Source organism: Phacochoerus africanus, chromosome 11 (genome assembly GCF_016906955.1).
Source record: "Phacochoerus africanus isolate WHEZ1 chromosome 11, ROS_Pafr_v1, whole genome shotgun sequence".
NCBI lineage: Eukaryota > Metazoa > Chordata > Mammalia > Artiodactyla > Suidae > Phacochoerus > Phacochoerus africanus.
In genome coordinates, this window is record NC_062554.1 from 121,404,269 (window position 1) to 121,430,399 (window position 26,131).

At 39.0% G+C, this 26,131-nt stretch overlaps 1 protein-coding gene across 3 annotated transcripts in view; it reads right to left on the reverse strand.

The window, feature by feature from the left end:
• ACBD6 (acyl-CoA binding domain containing 6) overlaps positions 1-25,596 on the reverse strand; it is a 199,878-nt gene extending 174,282 nt beyond the window's left edge. For all 3 annotated transcript variants that reach the window (XM_047752107.1, XM_047752109.1, XM_047752108.1), the window contains exons 1-3: positions 25,072-25,596; positions 21,769-21,833; positions 20,746-20,842 (exon numbers count right to left, since the gene is read on the reverse strand). In XM_047752107.1, coding sequence (XP_047608063.1) covers positions 20,746-20,842; positions 21,769-21,833; positions 25,072-25,293 — 384 coding nt within the window. In that variant the 5' untranslated portion in view covers positions 25,294-25,596. The remainder of the gene's footprint in view (positions 1-20,745; positions 20,843-21,768; positions 21,834-25,071) is intronic.
• Between the last annotated feature and the right edge of the window lie 535 nt (positions 25,597-26,131).

The window sequence follows — 26,131 nt, forward strand, 5'->3', positions numbered from 1 at the left end:
GAGGGAAAGAGAGGTGAGGTGGGTAAGGAAGAAAAGCACCAGATGGTACTTGACCAGGCTGGCTTCGCTGACCTAGGTCACACAAGTACCTTCCAGGTGGGCTAAATGCACCACCGCGTCTCAAAAAGGGAAAGGAGGAAAGGAAAGAAAGCAGAAGAAATTTCACTGCCAGTTCCTTCCCATCTCTTGCCTCTCCTTAGTCAAAGTTTGCCCCCTGAGCTTCGGGGCTTGCTACCTAAGGCCCCTACGCAGCTGCTGAGGACAGAGCTTCTGCCACACGCCCTGAGCCCAGGAGGAGTCGAAGTCAAAGTTTCCTAAGAACCTGGTCGGGTAGAAGGTCCTGCTGAAGCTGAGCCTCGCAGCAAAACCGAAGTGGGAAGGGAGTTTTAGGAGGGGAAGAAATCATCTCCTAGAAGATTACTGCTAATTCTCACTTCATAAAAACCACCGCAGGCCTGTGCTGACGTCCTTGCGCTCTGCCAACAAGTCTTCTCATTCAGTCTGTCGGATGAAAAGGAGCCGTATGCACTGCTTTATCTTACATTTCTTGATTATGAGTGAGATCGAGTATCTTTCATTATTTATGGGCATTCATATTCCTTCTGGGGATGGCTTGTTCTTATACATTTCAAATGTAATTTCTCACCCTTCGACTTGGAGCCCACAATTAAACTACAGAATTCTATTATTTTCAGCTCTGCCCTATTACCCAAAACTGCATCAGGTGACCTATGAATCAGACACTTATGGCCATCGGCTTACATACGGTACCATAACATCTTTGCTGGTTATCCTGCCCATAGAAATCACAGAAGAGGACATGGCAAGAACCTGACAACTGCCTTATCACAGTTTCCGTAATTACTTTTCACACAGTCAGGGAAACTTCAACATATAAGAAAGAAAAGTTTGCATTTCCATCCAATTTCCCTGTGTCCTCAAGCTCGGGCCAAAACGCTTCAGTATCAGTCAGAACAATGACCTCTGTTTGCCATCATCTCAGACTCTAAATCAGTCAAGCTTCACTGCCAGTGTCCAGTTCAAGTTTTCTTTTATCACTGTAGGGTTTTGAGCATTACATAATCACCTTAAAAATACTGAAACTTTTTTTTTTTTTATACAAAGACAAGCACCAAAGGAAGTTGCCTTGCAGTGCAGAGGGTTAAGGATCCAGCGTCGCCACCTAAGTCACAACTGCGGCACAGGTTCAACCTCTGGCCCGGGAACTTCCGCATGCCCCAAGTGCAGCCCAAAAAAAAAAAAAAAAAAGAACACAGGCACTAAGAAATGCAGACCTAAATTTCTGATAACAACTTTTTCCTCTATGCGTTTTTTTTCCTTTTAAGAATTACCCTGATTGTTTTTTTGATTCCATTTCTGCAGTGTACCCAAGGGTCAATTCATCACCACTCTCTCTCACCCTTTCCATCTCTGCCATACTTTCAAGACTGAAAGACCAACAAACATATGGTGACTATTGACCGTAAAGCTATAAAGTTAGTAATATATCTGGTCTCAAATTAGAAACTGTGTTAAACAGCAGGAAGTCTTACTTCATATGTACTGTGTTATGACTAAAACTATACTGCCTCCACAAGGGGGTACTCTAGAGTGAGACTGAATGTATTACTCGGACAGTGTTTAAACTCAAGCCGCTCTAATTTTTTTTCTAATCAATGTATTTATTTTCAATGTGGTTAACAAAATCTAATTCATGCAACTGACAGGTTCAATGTATAGAGAGAATAACTATTTCCCAACTCTAAATTAAAAGAATATGACTTAAGACTTAGCTAAATCAGTCCTATATAATTCAAGGCATGTTATGGTGGAGCCACAAAAAGGAAATGTATTAACTTTCCCTCTGCATAATTCCTCTATAATTTCAACCTAGTTATTTATTCAATATAAGCTACCGTGTGCTATGTTATCACTCAGTAATATCCCCAACAATACTAACAGCGTATCCCATTTATTTGTTGGTAGCATATTAATAAAATTCTTGCTTCTATTAAATATTATAGTTGATATAACAATAAAAATAATTTATATCTGCATTACACGCTACAGTTTACAAACTCTTTTCTACATATATAATCTCAATGAATTATCATCTTCCTTCTCAATGTTAAAACATGACAATACTACACATCTCCAAAAGCAAACTCTATCAAATATTGTAAACAAGTTTCTAGCAATAAAAAGCCAATAGGAATATAAAGATATTAACCTGCCATTCCCTACTTACTTTGCTCCAAGACAGCGCCACATTAGCACTGTTGGTTCATTTTCTCAACTTAAGCTTTTAAAAAATACATACTAAATTTCCCTATATTGTATTTCAATCAATTGCTGTAACTGAGAGACTACCATGTCATAAATAAAGCACCCGATCATAAATTTCTCAAAAGACATAAAATCAAAGACACCCTACACCTACAAATTAAATGCAAAAAACACAAACTAAACAACGAAAAGGAATTACTACATGAAATTAAAGTGATCAGTTAGTTACCCTGTCTATTTTAAACAGACTTAGTCTTTATTCTCAGTACTGATATTAAGATTATAACCATGCACCAAAATCATCTTGGTCTAGTCTTTTCATTTTATGTTCTCTTATAAATTATGGAGCTATGGGAAAAAAGTCAATCACCTTTCAGATGTTTGACTGCAAAAGCACTACTTAGAATAGCAAAGATATGAATTATTTAAATACAGGCTGTGCATAAAATCAGGGCTATCTGTAAAACAGCACACACTTAAACTAACATATATATTCCAACATTTCAAATACCTGAATATCTCAGGTCTCCCATGATTCTATATTTACACAAGTGATGAAGAATTCCAGTATACAGAAAAAAAAAAAAAAATTTAAGGGCCTAGAAAAGATAGCAACACAGCTTTTACTATTTTTATACAAATAAATACTACATCCATATCTTATTATCTAGGCATTAAGAGGCCACTTTGCTTTTGCTCCCTATAAAATAATTCTTAAAGAATAAAGGTAACTTGAATTTATTTTTAAAGCACAAGATGGAAACGGCATTTAAAACCAAACATCATATTGTGGAGATAGGTAAAAATAATTAATTATTCAATTCTTTTGTTACAATACACTCATTTCTTAAAAGTGTTATTTGAATAGAAACATATTCTAAGTTTTCCAAAATTTCAGAGCTTTCTGAATTAACCTGTGAAAATAACTTAAATGGATGTTTGCAACTTGAGAATTGTTGTCCCACTCATTTTGCAATTGATATGTTCTTGTTCCTAAATGATACAAATAATTGAAAGTTAATCTGCTGTCTTGGAAAGATATTATTAACACTTCATTCTTTTCCAACAAGCATAAGGCAAGTAAAAAAGACTGCAGATTTTACCAAAGCATAAAATGATCAAACAAAAAAAACAAATGTGATTCATATAACAAATTATTCAAGACGCATAGTTTTCGGCCTTAGCAGGGGCTTACACCAATGTGTTTCCTCAAACACCTCTCTCTCACACATGCACACATGCACAGACACACATACACATTTGTAAACACCAATGTTTACAACTCTAATTACTAAAGTTATGCATTTAATGATATTATTTCTGATGTGCTGAGGTTTAGGAACTTTTCTATACACAGGGCAGAGCCTGATCTGAGGGGTTCCAACTATAGCATCAAATTTTTCCTTTAAGTTAACCTCTCTTCTTCTGGGGTCATTTGGACACCAAATATGTTAACTCTTCCATTACTTCATTACTCAGACTTGACTTATATGATCAGTGACACCCGGCAAAAAGACAGACTGAAAGAATGCTATCCACCTTACTGATACGCAAGAATAACTCAGAACAGTAGGAGACAACAGCATCACAACTCGGGGCAGAGTCTGCTAAAGCACCCCTCAGGCATCTCTAGGAACTCTGGATAAACCTATCGGTCTGGGCAAATGTCTCCAATCTCAATTTCCTTGGGGAGTTCCCACTGTAGCTCACCAGGAATGATCCCAACTAGTATCCATGAGGATGAGGGTTCATTCCCTGGCCTCACTCAGTGAGTTAAGTATCTGGCATTGCCGCAACTTGCAGTATAGGCTGCAGACGTGCTTGGATCTGGTGTGGCTGTGGCTGTGGCGTAGGCCAGCAGCTGAAGCTCTGATTTGACCACTAGCCTGGGAACTTTCATATGCTGCAAGTACAGCCCTAAAAAAATAAAAAATAAAATAAATAAATCTCCTTGGAAGACACCACAAACACAAAGATGTATTTATATGTGTGTGTGATACATATAATTGTAAAAAAAAATCATAAAATCCTCTAATTCAGGTTTTTCCCTAAGTCACAGTCCAGCGACACAGTAATTAAATTGGATGATTTCATGATTTTACCCTGATCAGCAGAAATGCTAGAGGAAGGAGGTTAAAACTAAGTGATTTGGCATCTTGAGTTTACTGAGGAAATCACACTGCAAAGTACATCAATTCTTTAAAAATTTCAAAAGATGACATATAGTTAATCATTATTATTATAAGATTTCAGCAGGATTACAGCATTAGTTTATGCTAAGTAATGTGGCCTGAAAATGCTCAATAAATCTTAGCTGAACTGAATCTCAAAGGACAGATTAACACAGTCACCCACAGTTTTACAACACAAATAGATCTGAAAAGAAAACAAAGACTACAGCACTTGCAAGCACAGAAATATAGTATAGTACTAGAGTAATGAACAAGAATATAGAATAATTCCATGGAATAAAACATATACAAGAGAGACGCTCCATGGACTATAAAAATTAACATGGAGAAAAGATACAAAGATTAAAATAGTAATAAAGGAGTTCCTGTCATGGCTCAGTGGAAACAAATCTAACTAGTATCCATGAGGATGCAGGTTCAATCCCTGGCCTCGCTCAGTGGGTTATGGAGCTGGTGTTGCTGTGACCTGTGGTGTAGGTTGCAGATGCGGCTCAGATCTGGCATTGCTGTGGCTGTGGTGTAAGCCGGCAGCTACAGCTCAGATTTGACCACTAGCCTGGGAACTTCCATATGCCATGGGTGAGACCCTAAAAAGACAAAAAAAAAAAAAAAGATAAAATAGCAATAAAGTTAGTCAGCTATAATACGAATACAAATATTAGACATTTAAATCATTCAATCTCTCAATATGTAAAGCTTTCTCACATAATCCAAGTTTGAGGATATGGGAAGGGAAATCAACCTCAAAATTTATCCATTTAGGGAATTCCCATTGTGGCACAGAGGAAACAAATGCAACTAGTATCCATGAGGATGCGGGTTCAATCCCTGGCCTTGCTCAGTGGGTCAGGGATCTGGAGTTGCCATGAGCTGTGGTGTAGGTCGCAGATGCGGTTCAGATCCCAAGCAGCTGTGGCTGTGGCATAGGCCAGCAGCTGTAGCTCAGATTCGACTCCTACCTAGCCTGGGAACTTTTATATGCCACAAGTGCAGTCCTAAAAAGAAAAAAAAAAAAAATTATCCATTTAGGTTTATAACACTAAATTTTAGTAACCCCAAATTAAGAATTTTTTAAACTGGAGTTCCCGTCGTGGCGCAGTGGTTAACGAATCCGACTAGGAACCATGAGGTTGCAGGTTCGATCCCTGCCCTTGCTTGGTAGGTTAACGATCCGGCGTTGCCGTGAGCTGAGGTGTAGGTCGCAGACGTGGCTCGGATCCCACGTTGCTATGGCTCTGGCATAGGCCAGTGGCTACAGCTCCGATTCGACCCCTAGCCTGGGAACCTCCATATGCCATGGAAGCAGCCCAAGAAATAGCAAAAAGACAAAAAAAAAAAGAATTTTTTAAACTTTTAAAAAGCAGATACACTAAACTGTCCAAGCAATCTTTTTTTCTTAAGTAAATGGGGAATAAAAAAATTCTCTTCCTTCAATGGATTTCAAATCTAATTAACAGATTTTCAGGCCCTACATTTAAAATGACCTAGTGTCATAGCTACTATATGATAAGGAAATGCTATGATAAAACCTAACTATATTACTTAAAAAGAGTAAGTAGGACATTTAAAAAGCAAAATGACTTTCTTAAGTATATTTCCCTTTTACTTAAATTAAAATTACAGATTACTAAGAGTTCTACTACCTTTTTTTTCAAATAGATGAAATATTCAACCTAAGGAGAAACTGGAAAACTGGGATATGACTACACTTATTTATTATGGTGAGGTGCTACCAGAAGAAATAGCGAAACTAACACCTATCATAAACTAAAATTAGAATTTGGTTCGAGCCAATACAACTTAATCGCATCAGTATCAATGAAATTCTAGGAGTTTATCCATCCCAAGGTAATTTTATAAGACATCTCTAATGCAAAACTATGGTCTTATTTAAACACAGGTCCTAAAGGTAATCATAAGTTTTGTTTAAGTTATACCAGTAAACTATTTTTTTTAATAAAGAATGAAGTTGTCACTCCAAGTTTTTACACACACATAATGCACATGTACATATACTACTTCCTCTCCTCAACTGGCAAATATAACAGGAGAAAACTAAAAACTCAGAGACAAGTAAATGCATGGAATGAATGTGAAAATACCCAATGAATGTATCAGATGAATACCTATTTGTCAATTCCTCACTAAAGCTAACCAAAACATTATACTTCTTTTTAACCACAAATAGGGATCACAGGATTCAACTGTCAAACACACACCAACATATATACTCATTAAGCATTTTATCTTTCTTAAATATCGTGAAGCCTTTTATAAAGTCAGTAGGGTAGACTATTTTATTTTTTACTAATACGCCTGCTTTTTTCTGTATCAGAAATTATCTATACTTGGAAGCTAACAAATGTGACCCCAAATATATTCAATCTTTGTCCCCAATATTAAAACATGTCATAATAGAATTCTACTAGTAGAATAGTACCAGTATTTTTTTTCCTGTAGGAAACAATAATCTCCTAATAACTTGGAAACCAGATAAAATATAGTTTCAACTGGCAATTCCTAATTAATGCATTTAAGTTGTTCTTTTTTAAAATCAAAATAAATCTGAAATAATAATCCATTCCAAAAGACCTACTCCTGGGTTACTTCTTCTGCCTATGACTTTAATATCGTAATTAAATTAGTCTACTCAAATGTGTAATTGCTTTACTTACAAAGAAATACATGCTGTTCTACTGCACAAATAAGAAATTGTAAGCATTCACTTGTAAAATAAAATTTTAGTTACACAGGATACTGATTTCTCCGAACTGTCTAATAAATTTAAATTATCAAATAAAATTTATGTTGCTTATTTTTCTTAACTTACATGAATTGAAGAGGACAACATCTTTTCCCATTTTTAGTTCTAATTTATTTTCCAATGCACCAACATTTTTAGATATAAAAATAAGATGTTCTTTATTTAAACTTTATCTTAATCTTTCATAAAGACATATTTTGATTTATTAAATATGGCCAAAATTTCTAATCTTGCAGTTGTTTTAATGTGTGTCTATAAGGGAACAAAAACACAAAATAAGCACAATATAGGCAAGTATATTTATCGTCACAGGAAATCAGTCACTTTAAGCTGTAAAACACTGCCCTCTATAGTCCACTGAATAAAAAAACAATTCAATTTACCTAAATCACAATACAATTGAGCCAAGTAATTTTGGATTTTTCCTTGTTCCTAAAGCAAACTTCTGCTCTTTTTTTATTTTATTTTATCTTTTTTTTTTTGTCTTTTTGCTATTTCTTGGGCCGCTCCTGTGGCATATGGAGGTTCCCAGGCTAGGGGTCGAATCGGAGCTGTGGCCGCCAGCCTGCGCCAGAGCCACAGCAACGCAGGATCCAAGCCGCGTCTGCAACCTACACCACAGCTCACGGCAACGCCGGATCGTTAACCCACTGAGCAAGGGCAGGGACCGAACCCGCAACCTCATGGTTCCTAGTCGGATTCGTTAACCACTGCGCCATGACGGGAACTCCTGCTCTTTTTTTAAAAAGCTTTTTTTAAAAATGTTTATTTTAGCAATATGCCTATTTGAAATATCCTCCAACTACTTTTAAAGTCTCTCCTTCCCTTCTAGCTCACCCAAAACTCAATTTGAAGTTAAACATGCATTAACGTTCATGTTCCTGCATAAAAAATATAGTATTTAACCCAGTTAATCTCACCCAATTAATTCAGAAAAAAACAAATCTAAGAAAACACAGACCCAACACATATAAAATAAGAATAAAGATACTGAATTCAGAATTCAATTTACACAAGGTCTTAACCTGATTTTCCATTAACTTGGTACTATAATAAGAGGGAAAGCTACACATAGCAAAAATAAGCAGAGGTGTAACATACTCAGGTATTACGGTAATCTAGGTAAGCTGCACTTTTGGGTAGACAGACTCACACTCTTCTTCATGCCCTCCCCGCCACCCAACACAATATGACTGCGAGGTCAGTCCAGCTCAACATTTATTGATCATCTTCTGTTTCAGATACTGGCAGGTACAGGGAACATAAATATGAGCAAGACATAATCTTAATTCTTGAAAAGTTTACAGTACAGTGGACAATAAAGATAGTTTTAATTCAAAGTGTTAGGAACAGTGAAAGCATGGACTTTTGCCTATCTCTGTCTGGTTCAAGGAATGGGGAAAGAGGTGAGAACACCCCGAATTTAGTCTTCAAGGATGAGCACAAATTAATCTAGTAAACAGAGAGAGTTCTCCAAATAGAGGAAACAACTTGAACTAAGATCAGAAGATGTAGGTCTTCTGGACAAAGGGCAGTAGATACTGAGAGCTTCGGACTCTGCTTCAAAGTGACTGATGGGCCAAGAGAATAAAAAAAAAAAAAAAGTCGAATCCTACCAATAAACTTTAAGTAAATCTGAGGTAAAGCTTATGTATCTCTATTTAAAGCTCCCTACAAGGGATTCTGATACACAGGGTGGTGAAACAATATTACAAGCCTGATAGTAATGGAACTTAGATTGAGAAGGTGGGATTGAAGTGAATATGAACCAGATTATGGTGGAATTTGTATGCCATACTAATTTAGCCTGTAAGTAAAAGGGAATTTCTTTTAAACTGGGAAAACATGGTCAGGTATGTACTTCACATAAGCCATTTTGGGTTTTTTTGTTTTGTTTTACTTTCAAGTTATATCATTTAACTTTATTTTTTGGCTGTGCCCATAGCATGTGGAAGTTACCAGGCCAGGGATCGAACCTGTGCCACAGCAGTGACAACACTGGATCTTTAACCCACTGAGCCACCAGGGAAGCCCCCACATAAGCCATTTTAGAAGCAATGTAGAGGAGAGAACTGAATGGGATCAGATTCAAAATAGGGAGAAACACAGGAGGTACTGTATCAGTCTAGCCAAGAAACAATGATGTACTAAGACAAAGGTAGTAGGGATGGAAAGAAAATGACGGATGTGAAATATTTAGAAGGTAAAATGAGACTTGCTAACAACCTAAATGGGTCACAGAGAAGTTAGTAAGGAGGAGTTCCCACTGTGGTACAGCGGATTACAGATCAGGCATTGCTGTAGCTGTGGTGCAGGTCGCAGATGAGGCTCAGGTTTGATCCCTGGCCTGGAAATTTCCATGTGCCATGAGTGCGGCCAGTAAAGAAAGATTCAGGGATTCCTCCTAGGTTTCTCACTGAATAAACTGAGTGTCTGGCCATACCATTCATTAAGACAGGGGCGAAAAGAAAACTGTTTAAGGCAGGTGAAGGGGATAAGGAGTTGATGGACTTGCTGAGACTGAAGGTGCCACTGCAACACTAAAAGAGAAACACTCAACAAATATTTTGACACACGAACCTAAAACAAAGTCAAAAAAAAAAAAAAAAGTAGAGCCCTTAAGATTGAATGTACCTGTGGATGTATCTGCTTTGGCTCACCCTGTAATACAAGAGTCTGGTCAATGTTAACTTACTTCTTTTAAAGCCTCATTCAAAAATCAAGAGATATCACACTAACATCAAGATTTCATATCTGAAAAAAAAAAAAAAGATTTTGTATCTGATCAGCTACTGCTGGGCACTCACAGCAATAACTGGCTGGAGGGAAGGTCCAGTTCCCTTGTTTATGTAGGCACACACTCCCCTGTAAACAACAGTTCCCATGCCTACGTATAAATGCCAACACATTTCATTTATGTTAATGGCCTGGCCTCTGCAACCATCTCAGTTTTTAAGAGAATACTTTTCGTGATGACATTCTAAAAACTCTGAGCCCTAAAAAAACAAACAAACAAACAAACAAAAAAACCTCTGAGCCCTGATTATGATCACAAGAAAGGTCAAGGCTAAAAAAAGTAAGTTTAAAATCAACAATAGGTTGCAGTTAAAAACCACAACAATAGTAGGAAGAAACATCAACATAGGCTTGGGCACAATATTTAATCATGCAGACTTTGTGCTTTATCATATTACTACAACCTTAACAGTGCCCTTGACCACATTCAAATCTTAATTCAAAATTCACTTTCCCTATGTATGTATATTTTAATCTCTTTGATGCCATTGTTAATCCTTAACAATAAATGCTCAGTTTCCCATTTCCAAGTAGTTTTTTCAGGAACTAAAATAGCATCCTGTGTATCTCATACTCTATAAATGCTTTCTGAAATAATCTCCCTAATACCGAGCAAAAGTTATGCCCTAGAACTTGACGAAACAAGGGAGGAGCCAGAAGAGGGTTAAAAATACATCCTAAGAGAGAAATATAAAGGAAGCAGTGTCATTTGAAAAGGAATAACCTAAAAATTACTTGGTAAGCAGCTTCGATAGCATTGCCCCATGTTAAAACTTGCAGACAGTAAAGTCAGGATACAAAGACGAAACCAACACAGCCCTAGGCTTTGAGGATCCTGTAGGCTTGATGTAGTACTAATAAATATAAAGATTAGATGAGGTTCTTTCTGAGAATTTTCGTACCTGACAAAAGGTAGTTTATAGAACAATTCTCTAGCATAAGGCAACCAGAGAAAAGAAATATAATACCAATACTTGACGGTCTACAAAAGTTAAATATGATTGACAAGGGAGAAAAAAAAATCCCTTTTTTTTTTTTGGCCACACCTACAGCATGTGGAAGTTCTCAGGCTAGGGATGAAACCATGCCATAGCAGTGACCCAAGCCACTGCAGTGACAATCCCGGATCCTTAACCCACTGTGTCATAAGAGAACTCAAGGGGAAAAAAAAAAAAAATCAAAGATAACTTTTTGGTTAAGATAAACATATCTGCCTAATTATTTTTTAAATATAAATTTCAGGAGTTCCCATCATGGCGCAGTGGTTAACGAATCCAACTAGGAACCATGAGGTTGCGGGTTTGATCCCTGCCCTTGCTCAGTGGGTTAAGGATCTGGCGTTGCCGTGCGCTGTGGTGTAGGTCGCAGACGCGGCTTGGATCCCGAGTTGCTGTGGCTCTGGCGGAGGCCGGAGGCTACACTTCCGATTAGACCCCTAGCCTGGGAACCTCCATATGCCACGGGAGCGGCCCAAGAAATGGCAAAAAGACAAAAAAAAAAAAAAGAAAAAAAAAGAAATATATAAATTTCAAAAGTGATGACTACCTTTATAGGTGAGTATACTATATGCACAAATTTATCTCCTCTGATATTCAATGAATTTTTATAGGTAAGATAGAAATAGATGATGCTGCTAAAAACTACAGATGAAGAGTAGCAAATTTGCAAAATGCTAGCTTGCTACTGGACAGCTAGATAACCACCCATCTGGCTATCAGAACAAAAAAGAGTGTCGGTTCTCCCATCTACGCTATTTATCTTCATGGACAATACACATGTATAACATGATGGATGCCAGGCCTGAGTCATCACACCAGTGGGGCAAAGAGCTATAAAGTTATTAATAAGATCCTAAGTAAGTATAAAAGCTTTAAAAATCTAAGGAGTAAACAAAAAAAGGCAAAGGTCTAAATGGTCAATGAGAACCAATGTTTTAACAATACCGGAATACCTAGAAATTCCTGAGAACACAACTGTCTTATTTATAATGAACTTTGCTCCCTCTGGTGGTCAGAAGAGGTTTACCAGGCGTGAGCAGAAACAGAGGTACACAGCAAAGACAATGAGACTGTAGCAACAATTCATGGTCTTTTTGCCTACTCTAGGGCTGCTCCCAGGCTAGAGGTCAAATTGGAGCTGTAGCCGCCAGCCTACACCAGAGCAACAGTAACATGGGATCCGAGCCGCATCTGCAACCTACACCACAGCTCACCGCAATGCCGGATCCTTAATTCACTGAGCAAGGCCAGGGATCGAACCTGCAACCTCTTCGTACCTAGTCGGATTCGTTAACCACTGAGCCACGATGGGAACTCCGTGTAGGAACTATCTGTAGCTCAAAAGTTCAATTGACAACGAACATTTTTCAAAAAAGACTGAGTTTAGTGCTACGGAGGTAGCAATGAAGAATTACAGAGACAGTCACAAGTGCCTAAGTCTACTCAGAAATAGGACTGAATAGGATGTGTGGGGCAAGGAACCTTAGAGTTTCATTTCACACCCTTTCGCATTGTTTGAATTTTTATTTCTATATGCCTGTATTACTTTCATTAAAATATTTATTGGACAATGCGGAAGAATACCTACGTCTTTGTACAAGTTTATGATCAACGCTTATTTCCCTTCTCATTCAGAATAAAAGCCATAATCTTATAGACAAGGCCATGTGCCCCACCCTACCTCGCTTCCTATTTCTCGGCCCTGCCCCCCACTCCCATACACCCATTCAGTCCTTGGTTTCTAGAGCACCCTGGGCAGAATCCTGCCTCAGGGATCTGCACTAGCTACTCCCTCTACGCAAAACACTTTTCCCCAGGTATGTATGTACGGCTCACTCTTTCACTCCTGTCTATGTTCGATGTCACCTCTTCGGTGAGTCTTGCCTGACCGTTTCAGGCCGGAACCACACTTCCCGAACACCCTCTTCTCCTCTGCTTTCTCTCCATAGCATCGGTCACCTTCTCACACACTACAGTATTTACTTATTTATTTCATCACTTTGGCCTGTCAGTCTGTAAAGTCCCTAAGAGCAGCGATGGTTCTCCTTTGTTCACTGATACATCCCCAGCTCCTGGAGTTTTAACTTGCACACGATAAGTGTACAATGAGTAGAATGAATGAATAATATCAACAATACCTTGATATCCAAAAAAAAAGGACAAAAGCCCTCATTTTACAGTTGGTTCAACATGAAACAGTAATCTATTACAGATTTGGATAAATTTTTAAGTATATATATATATATGCCAAATACATAAGTCTTTTAATAAGTAAGATTTATAAAGAAACCGTTCATGTGATTTTCTTTTTTTTGGCCTAACACGTATGATGAATATATACCAAATAAGCTCAAATTAAATCATCTTGCTATTCATACTCAACAGCCTTTATACAGGAAAGAAACACTACTCATCACACTCTGCATCTTGGAGTAAGAATCTTCTCAAAAGAGCTATGGAAAAAGCTTAAGTATTAGCTAGGAATTACGGAAAAACACAACTACTATGGAAAACAGTATGGAGTCTTCTATAAAACTAAAAATAGAACGACTTTACTCCCATGTTCACTGTAGTATTATTCTTAATAGCCAAGATATGAAAACAACCTAAGTGTCTATCAACAGATGAATTAATATTTTTTATATATACAATTATTTTCAGCCATGAGAAAGAAGGAAATTCTGCCATTTGCAACAATGTAAATGGACCACAAAGGCACTACTCAAGTGAAGTAAGTCAGAGAAAGAAAAATACTACATGACATCGCTTATATGTGGAATCTAAAAGAGCCAAACTCAGAGTTCCCATTGTAGCTCAGTGGTAACAAACCCAACTAGCATTCACGAGGATGCGGGTTCTATCCCTGGCCTCCCTCGATGGGTTAAAGGGTCTGGTGTTGCTGTGGCTGTGATGTAGGCTGGCAGCTGTAGCTCTGATTCACCCCCTAGCTTAGGAACTTCTATATGCCACAGATGCAGCCCTAAAAAGAAAAAGCAAAAAAAAAAAAGAGTCAAACTCATAAAAACAAAGAATAGAATGGTTTTTACAAGGGGCTTGGCGTGTGAGGGGGAAATGGAAAAATGCTGTCAAAGGATTCTTCCCAGAAGCTTTAAAAGAGAGCATGGCTCTGCTAACGCTTTAATTTCTAAGCTCTAGCCTCCAGCACTGTGAGAGAATAAATTTGTTTCTTTAAACTACAAAGTACTAGTTTGTGGTACTTTGATATGACAACCCTAGAAGACTAATACAGCCTGAAACATCTTATGCCACGAAGTAAGAAAGTGCTCAAAGAGTGATGAGGGCATAACAAAAGCACACAGGATCCATCTTGAATGAGCTCCAGGGGCCAAATAACAATGGTAATTGACTATAACCCACTGAATAAAATAGAAATCTAGGAGTAGATTCTGGCATATTCTGGATGAGGCAATCAGTCATGGATCCAGAGCATCCCACACGTTCATGTTCAAAATGCCAGGCTCTGACCACTCTTCATCTAGGCCATTTCTCAGGGCTGTGTGTACAGTAAGCCACCTTGAGGGATCAGGTAATGCCTTCCCAGTCTCTGACAAACAGCAGGTTTCCTTCTACCTGCTATAAAAGTAGTGAATCCCTAAAGCTCAGTGCTCTTTCCCTACAGCACAAAGCACTGCATATGCAGGAATCCATCTAGGCCCACCTGTGTCACCCCAGGGGACTTGGAGGACACAAGAAACTGATGCAAATCAAATGAAGCTCATGCAGTTTGCCATGCCATGAATAATAAAGTCCTCTGGCTCAGACCCAAGAGTCTTGTACTTCTGCCAGCATCTAAGAAAGAGTAACAGGCTAACTTATTAGCTTGCAAGTAGGGTATAATCCTAGACCTCTCACAGTTCTTGACAATGAATAAATAAATAAACAGGGGAGAAGGGAAAGCCCATCCTTACAGTGGAATGCCAAATAATAAATGTAGAAGAAATGATGGAGTCGGAATATCATTAATGGATGCTAAAACTAGTTGGTGAAATCTGATTAGGAAAAGGATATTGACATAGTCTCAAAGTATCTCCCCCCAGATTACTCATTAATTATAAAGGGAAGAAAAAAGGAATGTTACAGTAGAGAAACAGCAGATACCACCTTAAGCAAGTGACAAAAGTTAATCAACATTGGGACAAACAGAAGACATTGTGTATTTCCTGGTATTACACATTGAGGACACAATTCTGTGGTATTCCTTCTAAAAGTGTATAATATAAATCTATTTATGTGGAAACATTAGACAAACTCAAATTAAGGGGACACACTACAAAATAATTGGCCTATCGTCTTCAAAAGGAGACTAAAGAGACAAGACAACTAGATGCAATACAATACATGGTCCTGGATTGGATAATGGATCAGAATTTTAAAAAATAACTATGAAAGACATATTTTAAATAAGTGATAAATCTGAATATGGACTATGGACTTGACAATAATATTGAATCAATGTTAAAATCCCTGATTTTGAGAAAAGAGAATCATTGTACATTGCTGCTGGGAATGTAAATTGGTACAACCATTATGGAAAACCATATGGAGATTCTCCAAAAAATTAAAAATAGAACTCCCATATGATCCAGCAATCCCACTTCTGGGTACGTATCTAAAGAGAATGAAATTAGGATCTCGACGAGCTATCTGCATTCTCCTGTTTCCTGCAGCATTATTCACAATAGCCAAAATGTGGAGACAATCTAAGGGTCCAGGTATGGATGGATGCATAAACAAGATGTGGTGTACACACACAACGGAACATTATCAGGCCCTGAGAAGGAAGGAAACCCTGCCATTTACAACATGGATGAAGCTGGAAGACATTATGCTAGGTGAAATAAGCCAAAGACAAATATTATATGATCTCGCTTATACGTAAATTTAAAAAAATTTAAAAAGTCAAATTCATGCAAGCAGGGAATAGAATGGTGTTTACCAGTGGCTGGGGGAAATGGGGAGACATTGGTATGAAGTTACACTTATGTTGGATGAATAAGTCTAAGAGATCTGACGTACAGGCATGATGACTACAGTCAATAAGACCGCACTGAATACTGGAAACATGCTAAGAGAGTAAATATCAGGTGCTCTCATCGCACCTACACAGAGAAGAGGTGAATACGAGAGGAGCTATGAGCTTGACTGCAAGTCATTTCACTATGTATATACAAATCATATCACCTTAAACATATTTACTAATTTTTTTTGGTTTTTGTCTTTTTAGGGCCACACCCTCGGCACATGGAGGTTTCCAAGGTAGAGGGTAAATCGTAACTGCAGCTGCCGGCCTACACCACAGGCACAGCAACATGGGATCCGAGCCTAGTCTGCAACCTACACCACAGCTCACAGCAACACCGGATCCTTAACCCACGGAGCAAGGCCAGGGATCAAACCTGCGTCCTCATGGAAGCTAGTCAGATTCATTTCATGTATATATGCATGCTGAGCCATGACAGGAACTCCAACATACACTATTTTTATATTAGAAGATACACACACACACACACAAACATGCACACACACACATGCATAACCTGCATGGTGTTTAAAAGAAAAAGAATTTCAGGGACGTCCCTCGTAGTTCATCAGGTTAAGGATCCAGCATTTTCACTTCTGTGGCTTTGGGTCTTTGCAGTGGCATCAGTTCTATCCTTGGCCCAGGAATTTCCACATGCCAAGGGTGAGGCCAAAAGAAAAAACTGACAAAAAATTCATGACTTGGGAGTTCCCATCGTGGCTCAGCCGGTTAAGAACCCAACACAGTGTCCATAAGAATGTGGGCTCACTCCCTGGCCTTGCTCAGTGGATTAGGGATCTGGAGTTGTCGTGAGCTGCAGTGTAGGTCAAAGATGTGGCTCAGGTCTGGCATCACTGTGGCTGTGGTGTAGGCCGGCAGCTGCAGCTCCCATTCAACCTCTAGCACCCAGGAACTTCCATACATTGCAGGTGCAGCCTTAAAAACCAAAAAAAAAAAAAAAAAATTCACAACCCCCCTCCCAAAATTTACCAATTTTGATAACTAGTATAGTAACATATTGAAGTATTTAGTAGTAAACAGACATGATATCTGTAACTTATCAAAAATGGTTTAAAAATAATAAAACGATTCAGAGGAAATTTTATATGTATGTATGTATATATGCATGTGAGTGTCAATAGAGAGAATCCTGAAACAAATATAAACTGGCATAACTAGATAAAGGCCATCCAGAAGCTCCTCATACCGTTCAACTTTAAAAGAAAAAATTACATCAAGTATACATTAGTTAATAATAGTGTATCATATATATAAAATTTGCTTAGAGAATAGATCTCAAGTGTTCTCATCATAGACACAAAACCATGCAACTATGAGAAATGACAGATATAGTAATAAATCTGCGATAGATCATTTCACAAGGTAACATGTATCAAATAACCCATTGTAGACATTAAATATATACAATTTTTGTCAAAATAATAAAAATAAAATTACACCAAAAGAAAAACTCACTCCTCCTCCCCACCAAAAACTACTAAGTGAAAGCAAAAAATTGCCTTTATTATACTAGCTATTCAACAATACATTCTTGAGATAAGACGAAACATAAGAGAAAACCGTCAAAGGGTTACATTTTAAAGCACAGTTCATATTTTACTTCAAGGTACCATGTAGCTTTGATTTTAAACATAACTACCTTTACCTGAATTTTCCACACACACACACAAACACACAGTTTACATGCTCTTTTAATATACATAATATCAGCTGTAGACCAGATAGCAGAGTGGTTAAGACTGGGGATCTGGACTCACCTAAGTACAGGTCCAAATCCCAGTACCATCATTTATTAGCTGGCTAATCTTTTCGGCAAACCTCTCTGTGCCTGAATTTCCTTCTTTTTTAAAATGCAGACCCTAATAGTTTCTAACTCTTAAAATTCTTGTGAAGATTTCAAAGGATAATACATGTAAAGAGCTTAGCATATTCAGCATGAAAATTGCTATTATTTCATTGTTTTTAGAAACAATTATCAAAAGAAACTGATTCTTTTAACCAAAAAGATAATGAACTAAATACCAAATCTACTGAGACTGAGGTTATGATCTGCCCCATACCAATTAAAAACAAAGGGGAAAAAGCTATGAGTCAAAGGGACTGGCTCAGAGTGTTTAAACTAAGAATTAAAATGTAAATGAAACAGCACATGAAAAAATGCTCAACATCACTGAGTATTAAGAGACATGCAAATCAAAACTATCATGAGACACCACCTCACACCAGTCAGAATGGCCATCATTAATAAGTCCACAAATAACAATTGCTGGAGGGGTTGTGGAGAAAAGGGAACCCCCCTGCACTGCAGGTGGGAATGTAAGCTGGTACAACCACCATGGAGAGCAGTATGCAGGTGCCTTAAAAAACTATACATAGAACTACCATATGACCCAGCAATCCCACTCTTGGGCATATACCCAGACAAAACTTTCCTTAAAAAAGACACATGCACCCACATGTTCACTGCAGTACTATTCACAACAGCCAAGACATGGAAACAACCCAAATGTCCATCGACACATGACTGGATTAGGAAGATGTGGTACATATATACACAATGGAATACTACTCAGCCATAAAAAAGAACAAAATAACGCCATTTGCAACAAAAGGGATGCAACTAGAGACTCTCATACTGAGTGAAATAAGTCAGAAAGAGAAAGACAAATACCATATGATATCACTTATATCTAGAATCTAATATACAGCACAAATGAACCTTTCCACAGAAAAGAAAACCATGGACTTGGAGAATAGACTTATGGTTGCCAAGGGGGAGAGGGAGGGAGTGGGATGGGCTGCTTGGGGTTAACAGACGCAGACTATTGCCTTTGGAATGGATTAGCAATGAGATCCTGCTGTGTAGCACTGGGAACTATGTCTGGTCACTTATGATGGAGCATGGTAATGTGAGAAAAAAGAATGTATACATGTATGTGTAACTGGGTCACCATGTTGTACAGTAGAAAAATGACAGAACACTGCAAACCAGCTATAATGGAAAAAAATAAAAAATCATAAAAAAATGTAAATTAAACAAACATAAAATTCTTTACAACTAGATTACGATGTTAAAATATTTCTAGAACAATGTATTAAAGAATCATTTTTATTTGAAAGTCCCTTTGCTTCTGCTTAGTTTACTCAAGTTTACATGTAAGTTCAATGGGTAAGATTTTGATATTTTAAAAAACATCCTTAATGCTTGTTTGGGTTTCCATAAGACAGAACTACGTAACTATATGGACTGTGCAAACACTGCTAAGAGCCACAGTTAGGGGAATTTTACTTAGTAATTAAGGTATTGAAGGTAAGACATTTTATCAGAAGTTATAAACACAAATGCCTACAAAGGCCAGGCATTGAACATAGTCAAGTATAAGTCAACAGAGAAGAACTGAGACTACAGCGGCTGGGCCTAAGGAGTAACCACTCACCTAAAGGCATGACAATTCAAGTCCTGTTTGGGTTTGTTTTGTTTTGTTTTTTCCTTTTGTTTTTTTGCTTTTTAGGGCCACACTCGGCATATGGAGGTACCCAAGCTAAGGGTCCAATCGGAGCTATAGCTACCGGCCTACACCATAGCCATGGCAACACGGGATCAAGAGCCCTGTCTGCGACCTACACCACAGCTCACAGCAACGCCAGATCCTTAACCCACTGAGCAAGGCCAGGGATTGAACTGGCAACCTCATGGTTCCTAGTCGGATTCATTTCCCCTGCACCACGATGGGAACTCCAAAATAAATTTTAAATAAAATAGCAAAACACCTTTATTAAATTCTTTCTAGATGAGTTCCAATAAGTATACCAGAAAAAGGAGGTACATTTAGTGAACAATATCCAATGCCCACAAAATCCAAGTAATCGCTTCTCCCACTGGATACTGGAACACTTGCATTATTGTTTTATACTATCACTCTATTTTTGAAATGTTTTATCTTCTCAGTATACTTTAAACTTCATAATAGCAGAAAGCACGTCTTATTCATATTTTATCTCTATGAACAAGTATTTTTGTGCTTGGATAGAGTTTTTGGTTCTCATTAAAAAAAAGAAAGAAAATCCAAGCGAAACCTACCAGTTCTCAATAATGATGATCTCAAACTTTCAAATTCTGAAATAAATTTTTACATGATTGAAATTACAGGGAGTTCCCGTCATGGCACAGTGGAAACGCATCCGACTAGTATCCATGAGGATGCAGGTTCGATCCCTGGCCTCTCTCACTGGGTTAAGGATCTCACTGGTGTCAGATCGCAGATGAGGCTCGGACCCCATGTTGCTGTAGCTGTGGTATAGGCCGGCAGCTATAGCTGTGATTCGATCCCCTAGCTTGGGAACTTCCATATGCTGTGGGTGTGGCCCTAAAGAGCAAAAAAAGAGAAAAAGAAAAAAGAAAGAAAGAAGCTACAATTACACCTTTAAAAATCCTCTATAATTCAGAGAAGTTCTCAATGTCAGTAGCTGATTATGTTCACATATAAAGAAACAGTATTTTTAGATAAATACTGCAATAACTTTACAATATTTTGATTTGAGAAAATAAAATTTTAAGGATGTTATTTAAGCCTAATGCTTAGTTTAAAACATTTGAGAGAAAGATGGTATTTTTTTAAAGTATTATTCACAATCATTAAGTCTTACCTGAGGATTCCAATCTGGATCTAATTTTTTAACTACGGCGATATATTCCTGCATTGCTTGGCTGGGGCTTGAATCACCAAGTGCTTTCCATGCTTCCCTATAGTACGGAATATCCAAAATGACCTATCATTAACTACGTAAAGAACACAAACAGTATATTTCTTTTTATTATTTAAAAAAAACGGCACACACATTTTAAGGGTCGGGAGATACAGATATAATAAGCCCGAGATGAGTAGCCTTGTCTTTTCCATTTACCTTGGTCCGCAGCAATACAGACCTTATCACCCACCTAAGCAGCCCTTAGAATGACATTTTTCCCCTCATCACCCTCTCCTATGAAATTTTAAAATTACACATATATCGCACATCTGCGGAATTTGGAAGACCATAAAACTACTGTAGTATCTAAAATTTTAGAACTCCCTAAAACCTAAACTTTTTCCCTATGGGGAACATATGGTCTACAAACAACAGACGTAGTTTCCTTCTGATGAATTAACTGTACTTTTGGTAATATATGGACTATTTTTCTCCCTTTTGCCCAAGAGGTTATTAAAAGCACTTCTTTACTGTGGGTGTGGGAGGGGCAAGGCACAGAAGAACACTAGCGATGAGGAGAAGGGGAGAAGAGTGAAAAACGGGGATTTACCCTCTTCTCCCTTCCCATTCTCCTGGCCTTCTTCCAAAGATCCCTCCAGAGAAGAGCGGTGACCTATTACGGACTATGTGACAGGGAAGGAAAATTTCAAGCAATAGCTGTTATGGTCACTTCTAGAAGCTATTCATATGTGAGGAATGTATATCTGCTACTTATACACCAACATCATGGCATAAGAACCCTTTAGGAGACTTATCTAAAATCGGATTCTTTTAATCTCTCTCGCACCTGCCTGTCATTAGCACAGTCTATAGCAGAAAGAGATTAATATAAAAATAATTCTTTAATCTGCTCACTACTTTCTAATTCCTAAACACCTAAACCATTTACAATAACCACATTAGATCTCAGGAATTTCTTACCATTTTTGCTTTCCTTCGAAGTCAAAGAAGCTTGGTTTAGGAGTATTGCAATTTCCAACTTTGACCTAAATGAAGCAGAGGGGGAGAAATCAACAACTTATTTTTCAAAGAAATGTCAGAGAAATTTTCCATTTTATATATATTTTGTAACTATAGGTTAGAAAATATCTACATCTATAGAGAATAACCAAAAAAAAAAACATTATTTGCAAAAGCAAACCAACTGTAAACACAGGCTGCTTTGGCTTATTACATAAAATCATTACCTAACACCGTAATACATTACAAAAAAAAGTGACTAACAGTTGCAGTCTCAAATTTGTATACAAATTATACATATAAAACAAATTAAACAAATAGATTATGCAATCCTTATTACCATTTATAATGCAGAAGAATTTTAAACATGCAATAAATAAGATTTAAAGTATAGTTTATCAGAATTCATAATATTGTCTATGCTGATTCTCATAACACTATCAGCACTTTATCTCTCTCAAATTCTAGGATAAAGTACAGCATTTTTAAAGAGCCCTATTATGAATCTAATCAATGTAAATTTAGACGCTGCAAGTCATGCAAAAAAAAAATTTTTTTAAGTTTTCTCAACAATATAAATTCTATCTAGGCCACAATAATCCTCTTTTGTGTGTGGCCAATACTCATTTTTAATCTTCAAATAACATTTGCAGTTAAACTACACAGTAATTATTTTCACTGTGAATAAGCATAAATGAAATTCACACACGTGCAGAATTCACTATACAACCTGATTCCCACTGCCAGAAGTAATCTCCCTTTCTGACAAACTCTCACAGCACTCACTCTCTACTTCTCCAATGGCACTTTTCACTGTTACCTTGTATTAGCAAGTTTTGTGCAGTCTCATCTTTTTATGAGGACACAGCCTCTAAGAAACCATTCTTACCTCGCTCATTGCCTGTAATGTAGTATCTAACTTGAGGCAGTAAAAAATGTTGAATATACGATGCATACATGAGGAATGTATTCAACAAAATACCTACTTTCCGTAAAGCTAAATACCACAATCTGAACCGAATTTACTTCTAAGGGACCTGCCCACTACCTCCTATGACTCTTACCTGCATTTTGCTAAAATCAAACAGTCTACTCACTGCCTTAGGAATTTTGTTTGTTTGTTTGTTTGTTTTTGCTTTTTAGGGCCACACCCGCGGAATATGGAGGTTCCCAGGCTAGGTAGGGGTCAAGTCAGAGCTACAGCTGCCAGCCTACACCACAGCCACATCAGATCCCAGCTGCGTCAGCGACCTACACCACAGCTCATGGCAACGCCAGATCCTTAACCCACTGAGGCCAGGGATCGAACCCCACAGCCTCATGGCTCCTGGTCAGATTCGTTTTCGCTGCATCACGACGGGAACGCCAAAGAATTTTTATCCTGTTTCGCTCATGTTATTTCTCCCACCTGAAAATCCTTTCTCTCTTCCCTCGGCTTTTTAAAATGCTCTACCTCCTTACAGTCCCACTCAAGGTTCAAATTCTAAGAACCCTTCCCGTCTACAAAGATCTCATCCATCCAGAATATTTCAACAAAGGTTGCCAATGGTAAATGCCAGTGAATCACGTGTGCCCAAGTTAAGGTAAGAGGACATGCTAGGTATCCCCACTTGTGCTAGTGCTGAAGGCTCCTCAACAGGGGATTGAAATTTTCATTGTCCTCTCGTTTTCACAGATGTCAATTCATCATTGTTTGCTGGGAGAGTGCAGGCTAATGCACGGAGGACAAAAAAAACCCTGTTAATTGGTGTGATCTTTTTGAAACTTCACTGAAAGATGACTGTGGAGCCATACGCTTATCTAAGACTAAAAGAGCTATTATGTTAGGTACATTTAGGGCCCTGCAGGAGAAAACAAGGTTCACAGCTCAGCTTATTTTTATCAACTTCCTACTGACAAAATAGAGTGCTATTCTGAACAGAAAACATAAAGATATAAAAACCTTTCTATGAAATTTGGAGAAAATGAGTCTTACAATGTCCAGAGAATCATCAGTCAGCCACATTACTGGTCCAAACACAATGCACAATCAATTCTTGTTAAATAATTAAAAGTCTCATTTCAATGTTATAAGGGCAGGATTAAACCTCCCCACCCCACCCCCCCAAAAGATATCCAGAACTTTTGCAAGAAGACAAATTCTGAGGCCAATTTAGGGGCAATTTTCACTCAACACTATAATTTATACCATTTGTTCCTAGAGCTGCATCCCTCAGGTCACTTTACAACTGATACTCATTGACCTTCAAAAGAAGGTTCATATCTACCCTGTTATATTCAGTTTAAGAAAACAGAGGGAGCCCACAGCTTTCTTTTTTTTGTTTGTTTGTTTTTTAAAGAATACAGAGGAGGGAGTTCCCCTTGTGGCTCAATGGGTTACGAACCCAACCAGTATCCATGAGGATGAGGGTTCGATCCCTGGCCTAGCTCACTGGGTTAAGGATCCGGTGTTGCTGTGAGCTGTGGTGCAGGTCACAGACAAGGCTCAGATCCCGTGTTGGTTGTGTCTGTGGTGTAGGCCAACAGCTGTAGCTCCAATTTGCCCCCTAGCCTGGGAACCTCCACATGCCTTGGGTGCAGACCTAAAAAGAAAAAAACAAAAATAAAAACAAAACAAACAAAAAAACAAACCCAGGGGAAACAGATACCAAGAGGCAAAAAAAAATTTTAATAAAAGAAAATGGACTATCCTCCAGAGCTTCATCGCTTCCAGTGTTCCAAAGAGCTAGAGTTTTCCTAAACTGTTATTTAACTCTAGTCAGCAATTTTTCACACGTTTAAATCTAGACTCCTCAATTAACTTTGTAAAGTCTCTTGATGGCAAGTATCACGATGCTTTTGCTTCTCTGCATTCCCCACAGGCATAAAACCCCAAGTGTTTTGCCCACTTTTGTCAAGGTTCTGAAGCTGGTGAAAGCTTAAGTGCAAGGTCACTGGGCAAGTCAGAGAAGACACAGAAAAACTCATTCAGTAGCCAGCTAAATATCACTTCTCAGATAGCAGACAGGTCCTTTCCATGTCCAGAATGATGCAAATCCTTAACAGATAATTAAAAAACAAAGCACCCACATAAACTTCATTACACCTGGCCATTAACTAAGCTTGTTGAATGATGCAAATCCTTAGCAGATGATTAAAAAACAGAACATACACACAAAACTTCACTACATCTGGCCATTAACCAAGCTCATTTACCATCGGATTTTGGAGAAAAGAGAAGGCCTTTGGCGTTCACCCGCATCCACCCCTTCCTCGTGACTTTACCTGCTTGTACCTGGCATACAGGTACAAGAGCTGCTCCCTGCTGGCCACCTGAACCAGGCCTTGGAGGTGCGCGGCCGCCTTCTCAAACAGCTCGGTCAGGCTCCTGGACGCCTCGGTCTCGGGGCTCTGAAGGGATTCCGCATCCCCGGAGTCGTCCCCCGAGCTCAGCTCTCCGCCGCTGTCGCCCGTGGTAGCCCCCGAAGGCAGGAATGGCGAGGCCATGTGTCCGCCTGTCTTCTTCAGACCGGGTGTAACGCCGTCTTGGGGGCCTGGCCCACCAGTCTCCTCCCTGAGTCGGACCCAAGCTCACTTACTCCGCGCTCCCTCCCTTAACTCTCTCTCTCTCCCTCCCTTTTTCCGCCCGGCGCGTGCAGAGCTGGCTCCGCCACCCTCTGCGGCTAACCCCTGCGGCCCAGGTCTCCTCCGGCCTCTCCTAGCTACCCAGGACCTCGGACTCATCCGGGGTCTCTCCAGCAGCGATGGAGGTCCGCTAGCCACAGGCCTCGAGGTCCCGGAAAGAAGGCGGGGCGGGGGCCGGTAGGGGGCGGGGCGGGGGCCGGTAGGGGGCGGGGCGGGGGCGGGGCGACGTGAGTGCCGAGCTCGCGCCCAGGGCTACTGCCGGCTCCCTGTTACACGCTGGGAGAGGGAAACGTGGGTAGCTCTGGGTTGGGCACCCTCCAGTAAATTAAGGGACTCTTGCGGCTGAGCTAGGGAAACGCTGCTTGGAGAAAGTGCCCTGAGTCGTTCAGATGTCCGTTAATCGTTTTGCTGAAAATACCGGAACCCGTTCTCGGGCTAGGCCATCCGCGGGTGGGGAAGGAGGCCGTCTATTTGGTAGTGTAGCGATAGGAGCGGAGTCGTGGGAAACTTGGAGCTGAGCACGAAGGTTCCGCCTGCGCCCGCCTCCCCAGATTGTGTGGCCTCAGTGTCCCAAAGCGGACGTCGAATGTCGGCATTCTCTTGCTGGAGGGATTGGTTCTAACTTGTAGAGTGAATGAAAATATGGGAAATGGGACCTTCAGCACCCAAACTGTGAGATTGGTCAAATCTCTTCATGTGT